The sequence below is a fragment of the Bombus affinis genome, chromosome 2 (genome assembly GCF_024516045.1).
Source record: "Bombus affinis isolate iyBomAffi1 chromosome 2, iyBomAffi1.2, whole genome shotgun sequence".
Lineage (NCBI taxonomy): Eukaryota > Metazoa > Arthropoda > Insecta > Hymenoptera > Apidae > Bombus > Bombus affinis.
This window is the reverse complement of record NC_066345.1, coordinates 14,435,310-14,451,766: the sequence shown is the minus strand read 5'-3', so window position 1 is coordinate 14,451,766 and position 16,457 is coordinate 14,435,310. Positions and strand designations below refer to the sequence as shown.

The 16,457-nt window shown below is 36.2% G+C and overlaps 1 protein-coding gene and 2 long non-coding RNA genes across 15 annotated transcripts in view; 1 reads left to right on the top strand and 2 right to left on the bottom strand.

Moving 5' to 3' along the window:
• The window catches only part of LOC126926294 (kinesin-like protein KIF13B), a 160,385-nt gene that overhangs the window by 140,540 nt on the left and 3,388 nt on the right, over positions 1 to 16,457 (top strand). The window contains exons 7-29 of one of the 13 annotated variants that reach the window (XM_050742581.1): positions 363 to 575; positions 1,086 to 1,349; positions 1,718 to 1,967; positions 2,059 to 2,201; positions 2,585 to 2,932; positions 3,321 to 3,497; positions 3,649 to 4,171; positions 4,285 to 4,506; positions 4,594 to 4,860; positions 4,951 to 5,133; positions 5,266 to 5,457; positions 5,541 to 5,834; positions 5,934 to 6,109; positions 6,550 to 6,718; positions 7,189 to 7,203; positions 8,951 to 8,968; positions 11,766 to 11,840; positions 13,494 to 13,645; positions 14,514 to 14,847; positions 15,200 to 15,465; positions 15,579 to 15,762; positions 15,853 to 16,050; positions 16,163 to 16,327. In XM_050742581.1, coding sequence (XP_050598538.1) covers positions 363 to 575; positions 1,086 to 1,349; positions 1,718 to 1,967; positions 2,059 to 2,201; positions 2,585 to 2,932; positions 3,321 to 3,497; positions 3,649 to 4,171; positions 4,285 to 4,506; positions 4,594 to 4,860; positions 4,951 to 5,133; positions 5,266 to 5,457; positions 5,541 to 5,834; positions 5,934 to 6,109; positions 6,550 to 6,718; positions 7,189 to 7,203; positions 8,951 to 8,968; positions 11,766 to 11,840; positions 13,494 to 13,645; positions 14,514 to 14,847; positions 15,200 to 15,465; positions 15,579 to 15,762; positions 15,853 to 16,050; positions 16,163 to 16,327 — 4,828 coding nt within the window. The remainder of the gene's footprint in view (positions 1 to 362; positions 576 to 1,085; positions 1,350 to 1,717; positions 1,968 to 2,058; positions 2,202 to 2,584; positions 2,933 to 3,320; positions 3,498 to 3,648; positions 4,172 to 4,284; positions 4,507 to 4,593; positions 4,861 to 4,950; positions 5,134 to 5,265; positions 5,458 to 5,540; positions 5,835 to 5,933; positions 6,110 to 6,549; positions 6,719 to 7,188; positions 7,204 to 8,950; positions 8,969 to 11,765; positions 11,841 to 13,493; positions 13,646 to 14,513; positions 14,848 to 15,199; positions 15,466 to 15,578; positions 15,763 to 15,852; positions 16,051 to 16,162; positions 16,328 to 16,457) is intronic. The other 12 variants (XM_050742590.1, XM_050742602.1, XM_050742594.1 and 9 more) reach the window with 12 other exon arrangements.
• LOC126926727 (uncharacterized) lies at positions 6,954 to 9,347 on the bottom strand. The gene is made up of 3 exons (XR_007714824.1): positions 8,702 to 9,347; positions 7,802 to 8,020; positions 6,954 to 7,732 (listed from the first exon to the last, which is right to left on the bottom strand). It is a non-coding gene; the product is annotated as an uncharacterized LOC126926727 (long non-coding RNA).
• Positions 14,576 to 16,457, bottom strand: part of LOC126926745 (uncharacterized) — a 71,313-nt gene continuing 69,431 nt past the window's right edge. The window contains exon 5 of the long non-coding RNA XR_007714842.1: positions 14,576 to 14,705. This is a non-coding gene — a long non-coding RNA (uncharacterized LOC126926745). The remainder of the gene's footprint in view (positions 14,706 to 16,457) is intronic.

The following is a 16,457-nucleotide window of genomic DNA, read 5'->3' as shown; positions in this document are numbered from 1 at the left end:
GCAGAATGGGAAATATATATCAGAACGGTAAAGAACGAATTAACACAAAATTGCTAATGTAAAGGGGTGGTGAGGGTGATACTTTTTGATGGGTTTCTTTTTTTCTTTTTTGGAATATAACATTCAATATGAAGAGGTTCGTTAATAATTACAAAGTAGACTATAACTGTATCTAAAAAAAAATAAATAAATAAATAAATAAATAAATTAGTCTCTGTGAACGATAGAACGTAGTATGGAAAAGTTGTAGAATTAAAATAAAGTGAAATAATTAAGAAAACAAAGTTTTGCGATCACCGAGATTTAATTAATTTTAAAAGCAACTTCTTTCATTTATAACCATGCTGTACTTTTAATTATAGGATAACCTTGGCGGGAACAGTAAGACCGTAATGGTAGCCACTATATCTCCTGCCGCGGATAATTACGAGGAAACGCTTTCAACCCTGCGATACGCGGACAGAGCCAAGAGAATCGTTAATCACGCGGTGGTCAACGAGGATCCAAATGCAAGAATCATTCGGGAATTAAGGCAGGAAGTGGAGGCGTTGAAAGAGATGCTATTACATGCAACTGTAAGATGATTAAGACTCGTTAACATCGTTATATTAATTATGCGTTAGACCGGACAGACAAACATGGCTATTAGAGTTGGTCGATAAAAACTTGAAGAAGTTTCTTACAATTAGCCGTATTAGAAACTTCCCGTCGAAGTTTCACATTTCGCGAAGAAAATTACAAGGAAAGCGTCAAACAAAACGACGCAGATTAATTCCCTTAAATACGAATAATGTGATATTTCAACGAGAGACGAGATTCCAACGAAGTTATGAAACTCGTTGAATCGAGCAGATTTATTTTTAAAAGAAGCGTAAATAATGTACAACATAGTTATAAATTATTGGGAATTTAATAAACTAGATAGAGGAAATAATCTTAAACCGATTCCTCCAACTTCGTACTTCGTAGCTCCATTAAAATTCATTCCGGATTTAACAAACAACTGCATTCGTAGAAGTTACTCGATAAATAATTACTTCTGCGCTCTACTAAACTTAGGATTCTCTTCTTCCGGAAAATTCTAGGGACAAGGGTCGATAGTGGGCCAGCAACGCACAGACATAACGGAGAAGCTGTCGGAATCGGAACGATTAATGAAGGAAATGTCGCAAACGTGGGAGGAAAAACTGGTGAAAACCGAGAGGCTGCAACACGAGAGGCAACAGGCCTTAGAAAAAATGGGAATCAGTGTTCAAGCCTCTGGTATCCAAGTGGAAAAGAACAAGTATTATCTCGTAAATCTAAACGACGACCCTAGCTTGAACGAGCTGCTAGTTTATTATCTGAAGGTACATAAAAATTCTTAATTACTTCCGAATAATTAAGACGCCCCCTTTCATTTTTAATAAAATATTGATTATGAAAATCGTTGATATATTAGTAGCGTACAATTTGGTCATAAAAATATCATTTCTCTTTATTATGTAATACGAATTTATCCCAGTAAATTGTACTAATCTTACAAAACTGGAGATATTCGGCGTTTCTCAAATTAGATAGTTGCCAAATAATATTTTACACATAGAATCACTACGTTTGCCAATTGTATCATAATTACTAGAACACTCTGTATATGTAACATAATACATAAAAAATGTACAGTATAAAGTATAAAATACGTGATACAAAATATTGAGCTCGTTGTGTTAATAATTAGGAAAGGACTCTGGTTGGAGGACGTTCGGCAAAGACAGAGCAAGACATTCAGCTGCACGGTCTTGGTATTCTGCCTGAACACTGTGTCATCACGATAGAGGAAACTGGCCTCTATATGACGCCATTAAACGGTGCTAGGTGTTTCGTGAACGGCACTCAGGTAGTAGAGAAAACGCCGTTGTTACACGGTGACAGGATCGTCTGGGGAAATCATCATTTCTTCCGGGTGAATTGTCCCAGAAGTGCAACAGGTAACGCTTAATGGATATGCCTGATTGAATTCTTTGAGATCGATGTGTGACATCCGAGAGTCTGTATGTATGTATGCCCCTCTGTTTATAGCGATCAACAGTGAGCCTCAGACGCCGGCACAGAATATTGATTACACTTTTGCACGAGAAGAACTGATGCTTAACGAGTTGTCGAACGACCCTATTCAAAGAGCTATCGCTAGACTCGAGAAGCAGCACGAAGAAGATAAACAGGTATACTTAGGGATTGATGATGTTTGGCGGAGATACTCAAAGATATTGCTCATATCCAATAGGGAATATCGCATATTTATTTCAAAAGTGACACAAGTCCAACAATATTTTCAAGAAAAGTGAAGAACTATTTGGAGATTTACAAAAAATTACCAATTTTCTAGTTTAACTTCTTTAATCGGTTCTAAGTAACTATGTTAGATGCCATATAATAGTAACGTAATTAACTGTATAGTCCTAAATTCCATATTTACTTGGGAAGGTTCAGAATCAGATTTTGTTATATGAATATATATTCCTCAATGTTGAATGAAATTGTCACAGCTGACTGTTACTTCCCAGTTTTATCTTATCAAGTACCATCAATGTATTCCTGTATTTAGGTCGCGTTAGAGAAACAGAGGCAAGAGTACGAGCGGCAGTTTCAGCAACTTCGCAACATTTTGTCTCCATCGACACCCTATTCCCCTTACGTACCATACGATCCCCTGCGGGGCAGTCAAAGTAGTAAACTTCCTGCTTGCACGCCAACTACGCAAATGCGAGTAGAGAAGTGGGCCCAGGAAAGAGACGAGATGTTCAAAAGGAGTTTAGGTCAATTGAAAGCGGACATCTTAAAGGCGAACGCATTGGTGCAGGAGGCAAACTTCTTGGCGGAAGAGATGGGGAAGCAAACGAAGTTTAGCGTCACTTTACAGATTCCGCCAAACAATTTAAGTCCAAATAGAAAGGTAACGCATGTGCTGTTTCTTATTGATTCTTATTACATCTTTAAAGCAATGGAATTAAGGAATCTTCAGAGCTTGGCTCTGGATTCTTAAAACTCGTGTTTACAACTTTTAGATAATTTGGAGTCTAATGAAATTGCCTTTTCTGATCTTTTCAGATTATTAGAGGTGAAAATTAAGAAATTTAATCGAAATATATCAGCATGCCTATATATCAACTTATCCATCAAATACTTCAGCATAAATATTTTGTTACTTTATTAATACTTCTTATCATCTTTCTCATCATCTTTTTTTTATATACACCTTCTTCGTTGTACTAATTTAATTTTCTTTTGAGTTGTGTTTATTTATTTCTGTTCATTCTGCTTTCACACTCTTCGACATGCAGAGTGTATTTTTTCAGCGGGGCGCCTTCGTCAGCGAGCCTGCGATTCTAGTGAAAAGGACAAACATGGGCAGCCAGGTGTGGTCCATGGAAAAATTAGAAAACAAATTAGTCGATATGCGGGACATGTACGAGGACAGAAAGGATCCCAACAATTGTCAACGATTACCTGCCATTAAGGTATACTACTTAGTTCATTCCAGTTTTTTTAATACATTTTTGACTGGCTATTTTATCCAAAATGAGAATGAGGAGCATATTCATAGCCAGTCAGCAATGCATTAAACAGTAACTAGAGAAACTATGTAAATCTAAACGATTTCTAAATTAGGATGAAGTGCCCGGGAAGACCCAAGACCCATTCTACGAGTCCCAGGAGAATCACAATCTCATTGGAGTAGCGAATATTTTCTTAGAGGTTCTGTTTCACGACGTTCGATTAGATTATCACACGCCAATTATCAGCCAACAAGGAGAAGTCGCTGGACGACTGCAGGTCGAGATTAGTCGCATATCTGGTCACTTTCCTCAGGACCGTATCTGCGAGGCAGCGTCAGAATCGTCGAATGACTCGACCTCGTCAGAACCTGAGGATTATTCCGGATCGAGCTTCATCACTTGTCGCGTGACCATCAAACAAGCAACTGGTTTGCCTCTGTCACTGAGCCATTTTGTATTTTGTCAATATATGTTCTGCGGACATCCAGACCCCATAGTGGTTCCAGCCATCGACAATTCCGAACAATTAACTTCGAATTGCCAGATAGGGCAGAGAGACTCTCTGGTGTTCAAGTTTAATCACACGAAAGATTTTACCGTGCCCATAACGGAGGAGTTTATCGAACACTGTAGCGGTGAGTGGTGAATCAAATTATTTGATGTCTCAGTGATACGATAACTAATCCTATTACGATATATGTATAGATATGGAATTTTTAAATACATAGAAACACATTTTCATATACAGAAGGGGCCTTAAGCATAGAAGTTTGGGGACACCGAAGTGCCGGATTTTCGCGAAGTAAACCAGGTTGGGAAGTCGAGCAGCAACTTGCAAAAGCTAGATCTCTGGCTGATCGATGGTCAGAGCTAACGCGGAAGATCGAATTGTGGGTCGAAATCCAGGAACTAAATGAGCAAGGGGAATATTCACCGGTGGATGTGGTTGTGAAACAAGATACATGGACAGGTACATTGTATACTTGTCTTTTTTAAATATATTAAAATATCGTTACGTTATAGCTCATTGCTTAGCGTGTAATTCATATTTTTTTAGGAGGTATTTATCAGTTACGTCAAGGACAGCAACGACGAATACAAGTTCGCGTGAAACCAGTACAAAATTCAGGAACATTGCCCATAATTTGTCAGTCGATATTAAATATAGCAGTTGGTAGCGTGTCTGTAAGGAATCGTCTTCAGATTCCATTGGATAGTTATCAGGACGAAGACTTAAGTATACTAAGGGAAAAGTGGAGCGAAGCTTTAATGAGAAGGAGACAATACTTGGATCAACAGATACAGAAACTCATTAACAAACAAGGTATATTTTTCGTATAGAAAAAACTTCAACCTTCTATTGAAATCATTACATAACTAATATTGTATAATTAATTTCAATGTATAATTACAGATAAAACTGAACAAGATATTGAACGAGAACAAAGCCTCGTGGATCAGTGGGTCAGTCTCACAGAAGAAAGAAACGCAGTGTTAGTCCCTGCAGCAGGGTCAGGTATTCCTGGTGCTCCTGCTGACTGGAACCCCCCTCCAGGAATGGAACCGCACATACCTGTTCTCTTCCTTGATCTCAATGGTACGTTAAAAAGATTCTACATGTATTTTGTGTAAAATTATTCATCTTTTTGTAAACTGTCACAATTTGTCTAAAATCGTTTATATTTAGCAATACACATTTAATGATTTCTTAATAATCGAATATTCACAGCCGATGATCTTTCAACACATCAGTCGGGAGAAGAAGTCTCCGTAACCGGGTTAAATTCCATCTTACCAAAGGAACATGGCAATAAATTCTACAATTTACCCATAATTCGTCGCATAGAGAAAGATGTGTGCGCTATCGCTGCTTGGGATTCCAGTATACACGACAATATACATCTGAACAAAGTCACAGATGGTAAGATATACAACAATAAAAACCTGATGTTCAAGAATTTATAATATTCGGAATCTTCAATTCTGTTTATAAATATATTTTAGCAAACGAGCGGGTTTTTTTAATTTTGAAAACAACGGTGCGCCTCTCACACCCGGCACCGATGGACCTTGTGCTGCGTAAACGATTAGCCTTGAACATCTACAAACGACAAAGTATCACAGACAGAATCTTCAAGAGAATCGTTCGTACCGACTGCTTAACTCAAACTGGAGTCACTTACGAAGTCGTGTCTAATATACCAAAGGCTAGCGAAGAATTGGAAGATCGCGAGAGTTTGGCACAAATAGCTGCCAGTGGCGAAGACAATAGCTTATGTGATGGCGAGACTTACATCGGTAAGTCAGCTTTGATAATACTTACGTAAAATCTTGTACACTCAAGACCAAACATACATAAAAATATAATTTAAACTCACATGTCTGATGTTTGCATAGAAAAATACACACGCGGTGTTTCTGCGGTGGAAAGTATCTTAACTTTAGACCGATTACGACAAAGCGTCGCGGTAAAAGAATTACTGCAAGCACAAGGTCAACCACTTATGCGCAAGACAGCAAGCGTACCCAACTTCTCGCAGGTACTACTGCCTCTCCGCCGTCTCGGACGCACTGTATGCTTTCGTTTAATTTGTTTTTCTTTTTTAATCTCTATCTTATAGTTGGTATTTTGTGTTCCACTTTTAGATCCAAGTGTTTTCTTATTTCAGTCCAAACCAGTAGTAGTTTTAGACATTCTAGTATCATTAGTTTCAAAATTTCATTGTATTCACTATCCTGTCACTTTTTCTAAATTATCGCGGTTTGTCTAGAATCATTTGGCCATATAAACACCTCAGTACACTTAACGAAGATGATATTTAAAAGAAATGTATTCATTAACTTTTTTAATTTTTTAAATGGTCGAAGAATGTAAAAGAGGGAGGGGTCGCTTGTGATGTTTATAATTGGAGAAAAGCCTTGAACGGCTGATTGATTTTGGACAAACTATAGTTAGATCATACAGTATCTCCTGAGATAGAGATAAGTAACGTAATACGCCGACTACTTGCAGATCATGAGATCCGACACCTCGATGGACTCTTTGAACGTCACGCGTTCTGAAAGCGTGACTGATCTCAACACAGAGTTGAACGGGCTGCTTCATTCGCGACGTGCATCCACGGGTCACACCAGAAACGATGAGAACTTCGTTTCTGCGCCAGCTAAACCATTCGGAATCGGTAAGCAAACTTTTCATTTTTATTCATTACATTTTTCCAACGAAACATTTCCAAACAACAAATTCAGCGATCATACGTTCTATGATTTCTTAATTGCACATCCAACTGAAAGTGTATAAAATAATTATATGTTTGATGTTTAACGTTGATAACAATGAACAATTTTGAAAGAATATATAATTTATGAAATCATAGAAGATAAATGAAATTTTGATACTCAAGTTAGAAGCTAATATAAACGACAAACGAAGGATTCTTTTTTTTTTTTATTATTATTCACACAAAATATTCACTCATACAATTCATTTTCTCATTCATTAGTTCACCGTTCATTTTGTAGTAATCCATTTTATTAATTCGATCGATTGCATATATCACTTAATTCTACGATTGTGTAATGGCAATAGAATTAACATGTTACTATTGTTCATAATAACTTTTAACAATATCTCCAACGGTGTTACCATAAGCACGCCAACAAAGAGGTAATTCCCAAGATTTCTTGCAAGAGAGTTCTTTTGCTACGCAAGCGTTTTTGCCATGATGTTGATGAAGGCGTAGCTAATTTAGCAAACGAATATTATTTTGTTTCGTTATTAACGCTGCTCTATGATCAACGACAGAGCTTGCTACCTGAGCGCAGAATTTTACGCTAAATGGATTGCTACTTTACATTAAAAGTTCCAATGAATTTTAATTTTCGACGTTTTAGTTTCTTTTCTCTCTCTCTTTTTTCTTTTCCTTTTTCTTTCTTCTAATTTTGTTTGGATATCTTTATGACTTATAATCTTATGCGAATCCATCATTTGATTGAATGCAACATCTTAGTTTGCTTAAATCACAATTTGAATTATTAATAATATTTAAACGCTTTGATAAATTTGAATAGCACTGTGTTTTGAGGACCTTAGTCTTAGAATAATATATTGACATACGTTTTACGATCACTTCTCGTTGCCTTGATTTTTTGCTTTCTTGAATTATATTCAACGAAAAAAGTCTATTCATTCATTTCTGAAATGTGGCTTATGCAATGTTTCTTAATATATTATACATATATATATATATTTATAAATATACCACCTTGCCATGATAGTCACTCTAAGATTTGCCCTTGTTTTTGATTGTCTTAAAATTCCACTGTTATGTCCTCCTTTGGTATTAGATATGTTGTTTCTGAATAATGGAAGATGTTCATTTCATCCGTTTCCTTTTTCGTTCGTTTTTATTATTGAGATTTCATGTCATCCATCGTTAGCGTTTCCTTATATCGTGTCCACTGAAAATCAAATTTGCTTCCATCTGTAAAATAAAAAAAGTTTTCTCTATATCCGTTTACAGAAGCGTTACGCGTGCTCTCAATTTTCAACCCTTTTGACACACTTTGTGTTCACGATAGATCAAAATATTGCAATATCTTAATGGAAATTTTCAGAAAATATTATCTTTTAGGAAATTATTGTACGGAAGGATCTAGATTTCTCGGAAACGATGACGGTCCTAATAATTCTAATATTAAATAATATTAATTAATATTTCTAATATCAAAAAGAAAAAAATGAGATTTACAAGTAATAAAAATTCTATGAAATTCTACCGAATTCTGTCTATGAAAAAGAAGAACACCATACAAGGAAATCGCTCAATCACTTAGAACAGACACGATCAAACAGATCGATCACTCTCCTTAACGATGTTTGGTAAAATCGATCTCCCTCTTAGCGAATTACCACTACACACTGGAACTTCGTATTTATTCTATTTACAGCTTCTATCATACTGTTATGTCACCACGCTATGTTCAACTTTTACGCACGATTTTTGCCACTATTTAGCAACGTTTATTAAAGCTTTCCTAGTAAAAAAAAAAAAAAATCACATGAACCATGATATCATGCAAGAAAGGGGGAGAGAGAGAGAGAGAGGGAGAGAGAGGGGCGGCCCTAAAGAGAGTTGAGCATGGTAAAAAGAAAAACGACCTACTGTTTTTTTCTTCAGATCCGCCTTAGCGTTTGTTAGCAGCGATATTTACAAAAAAAAGCTCCACCACTTGTTACAGAGCCTCTTTGATAACGTTAATTAACGAGCTTTATTGATAATCAGCAGAATTTTGTAGCAAAATTAATACGAACGAGTCCAAGCGATTATATCAATAATATGCAACTTATATCTCTGTTCCTCTGTTTATAACACTACGTCTACTACTTCTACAACTATTTCGGCCCACGCAAGGCTCCATTCTGAACTCAGGTAAAATGGAGTCTTGATTGATATTTGATTGATGCCGTAACAGGCAGTGACGATTTAGTATATAAATATGTCTCGTGAGTGGTTGAGTCTGTCTGTTGTTCTAGTTCTTCCAGTGCGCCTTAAATATATATATGTGTATATATTGTGTCGATGGTGCTTCACTTCTATTTTCTTTTTTTTTTTTTTGTGATCCTAGCAATGTTCAGAACCAGAAGTGATTCATATCATCAAAGAGAATACAAGATTTTCATGATTTTTTATTTGTTTAAAGCTCTTATTATCATAGCATTAAAATCAAATTATGTGTATTGTAATACACTTATAAACAATATTTCGTGTATCTGTAATCGTTTAATTTCACTAACACTATGGTAGAAAGTTGTTTACCAGTGTTCAACGTTTCAATTAAATGGATAACCCGAAGATTTTACATTTTCTATATAAGATTATATTCTTGTTAGTATAAATTGTTGTTATTTCTGTATTTAGAGGTAAGATCATAATAGCTATTATTGTATTCTTTGGATAAATCTGTCACACCGTTCTGAACCGAAAAACCTTTATTGCACATTCTTACATGGACTAGGGATAAAAACAAAAGGACATCTTAAACCTATCGATTAAATCTATCGATTGTATCTAGAACTTGTCTCTAGATTGTATCTATCTTCTAGTTACTATTTATTGTAACTAGCGCATCTGCATATAGATGGCGAGCACGAACTCAAGTTGTCATTTCCAACAAAAATCGTATTACGAATATTTCGCTTCAAATGATCTAAACTCTAGTTCTGAAAATTGCTGATGCCTTCTCTGTCTATGTGTCTATGTATCGAACGCTGTTTCATTGCAACGAGAGCGAATGCTGTTTTAGTTTCACGATTTTACTGTTGCATGCCGAATGCGTTACCTTGTGTGCCTCTAAGCAAGCATATATCGGCTCGTCTATGTTCATGCGGATTGTTTCTCTTTGGCTCACATCTTTTACACGATGATTTGTCTGCGTTGCTGATCATGATCGACGCTTAACGAAAGTCACGTCAACGCATTGCAAAAGCAAGATGAAAGAACGATCTTCTCTCGTGTCTATCGCAGTATCTATCAGAGATCACCATGCGTAGAAATCATGTTCACTAGCACTGTATATCACGACTATAATTATCTATAATCTATACTATACTATATCACGAATCGCAGTCGAGAAGCATGGGTATTTGAACAATTCTTTCGCAAAAATTTTTTACTAGAATAGAAACGATTTCTATAGTTCTGTTTTTCTTATCCTTTTTCTTTTTTCTTACTTTTTTTTTTAATCTTTTTCTTCTTTTTATCGACGACTCGTCGAAGTTTGAGATAAGAAAGAGAATTCGTAACGTTCGACGAGTTATCGAGATTGGTATCTATGTTCTAAGACTGAATTTAAGAGTGAACCAGCGTGCATAAGATGTTTTTTTTTCTTATCATGATCAAGTTATAGTCGAAGAGTAAAAAAGAACAAATTGAGAAAGACGAATAAGATGGCTTGTGAAGTTGTTCTACTTTTACTGTCTCTACCTGTGAATGTGCTATTAAGCGATATTTTAGAAACAGACGTAGGGTAACTGTATCATATATGTGTACATATATATATATAAATATTTATTGATTAATGATTTAGGTGGACGTGCTTGTGAAAAACAATTCTGGATCTTTCTTTTTTGTATTATGAATATTTCCTTAATTAAATGATATCGTTGGTCTTAATTAATTAAAGCAACTAAATTGTTTTTCATTGAAGCGAAGAAGAAGGAAGAAACTTACAAGTAACTAAGAAAATGGGAAGATATATTTCAAAGAAGGGAATAAATATTTATTCGTATTTGGAAGAAGAATTTATCCAACTATTCTTTATGACGAAAGACCCATTTTCTTTATCCGCAGGAAGAATTAGTTTAAAGTCGAACGAAGCGAAGAAATACAAGCAGACAAGTTGAGAATGGTGTAGGGGGCAAAATTAAGATTAATTTAGTACTGCATGAGATTATTGTTTCGGCCATAGTGAAGCATGCTTTGCGGGAGGATAGAATCTACATATTTAATACTATCGACTGTACAGTAAAAATCCAAGGAAAATACCGCATTGGGAACAGCCCGAGATCATTACCATTTTTGACTTTAAACTAATAAAATGCTATCGTTAGCATACTTTATGACAAATCCACGATGCATATGAGATCATAAATTACGATCAAATCTCTTCGTTAATGATATTTCTAAAATAGAATCCTCTGGATAAATTGAAATTTCTAATCGTGCTAAATAATTTTGAATTTCAGAAGATTCCTAACAAATATTTTCTCGAATAAGATTAGGAAAAATATACTTCGAGTTTTAATTAACGTATTGGTGCATTTTGGATTGGTTAAAGAATGGCGAGTTAAATCGTTTCACGTGTACAAAGAATTTCAAAATGAAAAAGCAACGAAGAAACGATTTTAGATTGTACCTCTGCAATATTTTCTACTAAATTTTACAAATATTTGTACGCGGCTGTAATAACTGCTGTCGACACGAATATCTTCGATATGAGACGCAAAAGGTGTACACCGTACGCTGATCTGGTTTGCCTGATTGTATCAAGTGTCTTCTAGTCTACAGGCATGATCGATCACACGTGACAAGCCTGCAAACAGAAAGAAAGAAAAATAAGAAAGGTTTTGTCGAAGGCTCGCCATTAAGAGGAGAACAAAAATGTAGTATTTAGCGATCGACGAGAAAAACCGAGTGCCGTGTAATCAGTACGTCTATCTCCTTTCAGCGAGACCAACCTTCCTGAATTTGAACCTGAATCTCAACTCATTGACACGTCTGCAACAATCCACCTCTGCCAAGTGTAGGTGACACTCGCTGTTGATGGCTCTTTCGAACTGGCATTGCCACGAGAATTCATCGATTTTATTTCAAATTATTCGTGTAAATTCTCGCGGAAATTTCGTATCTTTCGTACGAATGCGGGATCTATGGATCCTCACCTCTGAAAGAATCGAAATGGTATTTTCCAGTGGTTCAACGCAGCTCGAAAATAAATTGGGAGATGTTTTAAGGAAAGAAATTTCCTCTATTCATTTTTGATGCAATTTAAGCCTTTCTCCAATATTTTCTATCAAACGTCTTATCTTTCTACTGCAACAATAGAATAGTAACGTATACATCAGTGATTAAGTAGAACTTCATACTCTTAGCTTTCACATTCGGCAACGAAGCTAACAATAGTATCAGTAGATGGGCACTGCTAAGTATTAGAATTTTTCTAGAAGCTAATTTACTGGAGAAAGGATTAAAACTTAATATTCGTCGAATTTAACGAATTTCTGAAATGGTCGATTTTCTAAATCAATGTGGCGAGTTTGAAAGAGTCCATTCGATCATTCTCGTAGTGATTAGTAGATCGTTTCGTTTCCTTACTCCTTATTTCGATTATTATACGTAGCACTACGATAATAGATATCGATAAGAATCACGATTCGTTTTCTTTTTCTTCTTTTCTTCGGTATTTATCATTTTTCTCCGTAGTTATTGTCCTTTATCGGGACTGCAGCCTCACTGTGCCGCAGTGCATAATCTCCGTATGTGTTCGATGTTTTATCGCTTTCGATTACCATACGGTACCTTTTTCACCCTCTGTTTTACGTTTCTTCCAGGCTGCCTTATATTCCACGTATTATGTGCTTGGATCTTCCAAATCTTTCTAGTATCTTCATTTCGAGCACTTACTTCGATACTCGAGTACAAAATTTGGCCTCACGTGAATCATTCTGACACGTAGAAATACACATGTTTTATCAGAAATAGAACGAAGAAACATACTGTTAGGTGGAAGACGAGAAATAGTCAAACATTATCAATACACGAAGTTAACGTATAGGATGAGACACGTGACCGAAAACATTTTGATAATTACACAAATACTAATTATAGACTTTTATACAAATTACTGGAAATTTGTAAATGGAAAACGTACAGAACGCAACATCAACAAGACAACAGTACAAAAAACCCTCCATCTACTCGTTACTCACGAAATTATCGAAATAATTCCAATTACGCGCCTCACTTTGCGAATAAAGAATAAGAGATAATTGATAATTTAATTAGAAAAACAAATCGTCGAATACGTGGAATATACCCGTTTATCCTTTTCATTCTTTTTTGTTTCTTTTTTCTTTAGGAACAGCATGGACCACATTCCTTTTGTTCGATATTATTGCAATCACTGATAAATGTGTATCAGAACCGACCTGGCACCTTTTAGTGTGATCATAAACCCGATTAAATGGATGTTTGATATGTTGGAACCCAAAAGAAGGAATAAATCTAAATAAACGAGCAATCACAAATCAATCGATTCTTCCCTTTACCTTTAATCAATTTTTCTTTACTCACGGTGGCCAGATCGGCCCTGATATTCTTTACAATTTCTCACGGTCTTCGCAACAGCGATATAATCACACGCGACTTTTATTGACTTGATAATGTTCGTTTTTAGCATCTCCGAATATGGTCGGTGGCAAATTGGGTCTACGAATGACCACTCTGCACGAGGAAACATCGAACACTGGCAACCAGTTGTCGACGCCCGTACACGACGAGGACGAAGAGAAGAGCGACGCTGATTACTCGGAATATGACTCGTACCAGGTAGTACGCGTTCTTAAATCTCGAAAATACATTGGAAATAGTTTATACTTGAATCGTTGTCTTTGTTACGTGATCGATATATTCGTATTTTATTTAAAAAAAAAACACTTATATATATAACAAATTACAATTTCGAGTCTTAAATTCGAAGTTTCTACAGTTTTAGTTAAGCTTTGAAATTTTTGCTAGAATCGATCATCTTCATAAAGAAATATTTTATTTATTATTCGTATATCGTATATCTTATCGTTTATCTTAATAATTTCTATGCAGTTTTAAAATTTGACGAATTTGAACTTGGAAAAACATCGATTGAGAGATATAGCAATGTGTTGTTTGAGCTTGCACGGTTGAACGATAAAACGTGTGGAGCATACACATAAAGTGAAAACGGATGGTCTTTGGTCAGACACGGTCTTGCAATGAACGTAACGAAAATTGTGGTATTTCTATTTTCTTTTGAAAGAACGATACCACGAAGTTTTTATTCATATGTTGGCGAACGATTCTAATAATTAATTTTTTAATGATTTATAATTGTATAATGCGTTTCTATAAAAGGGACACTTTAACGAAAAGCAATTCTTAGAAAACTTAACCATTAGAAAATCATCTATCACAGACAGTGAAATTGTTAACTTTGTTTAGAGAAGAAACATTGTATCTGTATCTAGAGATCTGAATCCGTGAAAAGAAACGATAAAAAAATACAAATACGATTAAATACTATTACAGGTATAAAAATGAACAAATCGTCGAGAAACATCAAGTACGATTGTTTCTTCTCTTTGTCCGCGATTAGAAAAAAAGTTATTAAGTTCCACGATATCATCTTTGTTACAATCAAATCACACGCGATTACGTTCAGGCACCGGCGAAACCAGTAAAACCGCTAACTTCTTCACGCACACTGGATTCTCTTGTCGAACTTCAATCGACGAAGATCAACACGCCAAGCATGAGCAGCAGCGGCTACGGTTCACAAGCGGTGTCTACGACCAATCTCACGTCCGAGGACTCCATCTCCGTTAAATCTATCAGCGTGGACGAGACACCAGACCTGGAATACAGAAACCTGTTGGATTATAAGAAACCAGAGAGAATGGACAGCTCACTGGTGGAGGAAACGCCGGAGGAATATATGGGTGAAGTGACTAACGCGTTGGGCAACTTGAACGTGATGGAGAACACTTGCGGCGAGGGTTAGTTGAATGGCTCTCGAAAGAGCAAATACTTCAAGTATACAGGCGTGTTAAGACGAGCGTCGCGTGAAATAGTTGCTGAGAGATTGTATAGTAAGGGAAGAATAAGGGAGGAAGAAGTAGAATAGTCGAAGTTTAACAGTTTAATGAGAACAGAAGAGTTTGCAGGTTTACTTATTTGAGATTTACTTAAAGACTTGAGATCGATAGATCTTTATGCATTTATGAGAAATTGAAATCAGTTTTTATAAAACATTTGGTATATAATGTCTTTGCCCATTGATTTAATATTCTGTTTGAATTTTATAAACATACAAACATATATGTAAAATGGATCTTTTGTATATCGCAGAGCATACTAGAAAGAACTTAGACGAGACAGGTGCCTACATGGACGCAGACATCGACAGTCCGGTTTCTTCGACGAAAAGCGATAGCGATGCAAATACCAATGTGTCGCGTACAAGTTCTACTCATTGTCAGAAGAAGGATATACCAAGCCAGGGTTTGAGCAACAGAAGGAAAAGCGACATGGAGATTAGTCAGGCATCGAATTCTGGAGAAGACAGCCCTCTGGAAGGTAGCTCGGTTGTACACACGAAGCTACCACCAGGAAAGGTAATATTTATGCTATTGAACGAACATATGTATCGCGTACATTATTCGTGTCGAATTGATTAACATGTCAAATTAAATCGACTAATCTTATAATGTTAATCTGACGATTACAGGTCGTACGTCGAAGGAAAGCTTCTACTAGCACAGGAAGGCCTACGAGTTCTCAGCACAGGGCTTCATTCCCCATGGTCCGTCCACAAGTTTCAGAGAGCAAAGCAGCAGCAAGACTCGAACAATCAATGCAACCTAACATTCCCTATGAAAACGGTGACAACAGCTCCTCTGAACGAATCGATGGTAAATAATTATTGATAGTAACAAAGTAGCTAGCGTTTATTAACGAATCTTTAATAAACTTTCGTCTCTGTTTCTATAAAAATTGAATAGACGACGTGAGCGACAAGAGTTCAGCTTTCGGATCGAGACACGACTTAAGTAGAGTCGAAACTCCGCTCCCGGATTGGGTTATAGTTGGTGAATCGGTGCTGGTTCGCCCATACAGCTATTCTGGTGTCATAGCGTACGTTGGCCCAACAGAGTTTGCATCCGGAACGTGGATAGGAGTTGAACTCGATGCCCCGACAGGTAACGGTCGCTTTTATTATCTACGCGTTTCTATTCGATAAAAAAACGTTTTTAATAGATAAAAAAAAAAAAAAAAGAAAAGTAGTTGAGGAAATTAATTTTATTGTTACAGGTAAAAACGATGGTGCTGTGAATGGCCATAGGTACTTCACGTGTCGACCGAAATGCGGTATCTTCGTTAAAGTGGACAAACTAATTCAGGACAAACGTGGCCGAGCACTTAGAAACTATGTCTCTGCCCCTCAACCTGCACCGATGCGTCGAAGCGTCAGCAGAGGTACGAAGAATATTTTATATAAAAAGCTATAACAGAATAACTTAATGTGCAATTACTACAAAATAATTACCTACTTTCTTTTGAATTCGAAGATAAACTCTGCAAACGAGAAGATAAACTTGTATGACGT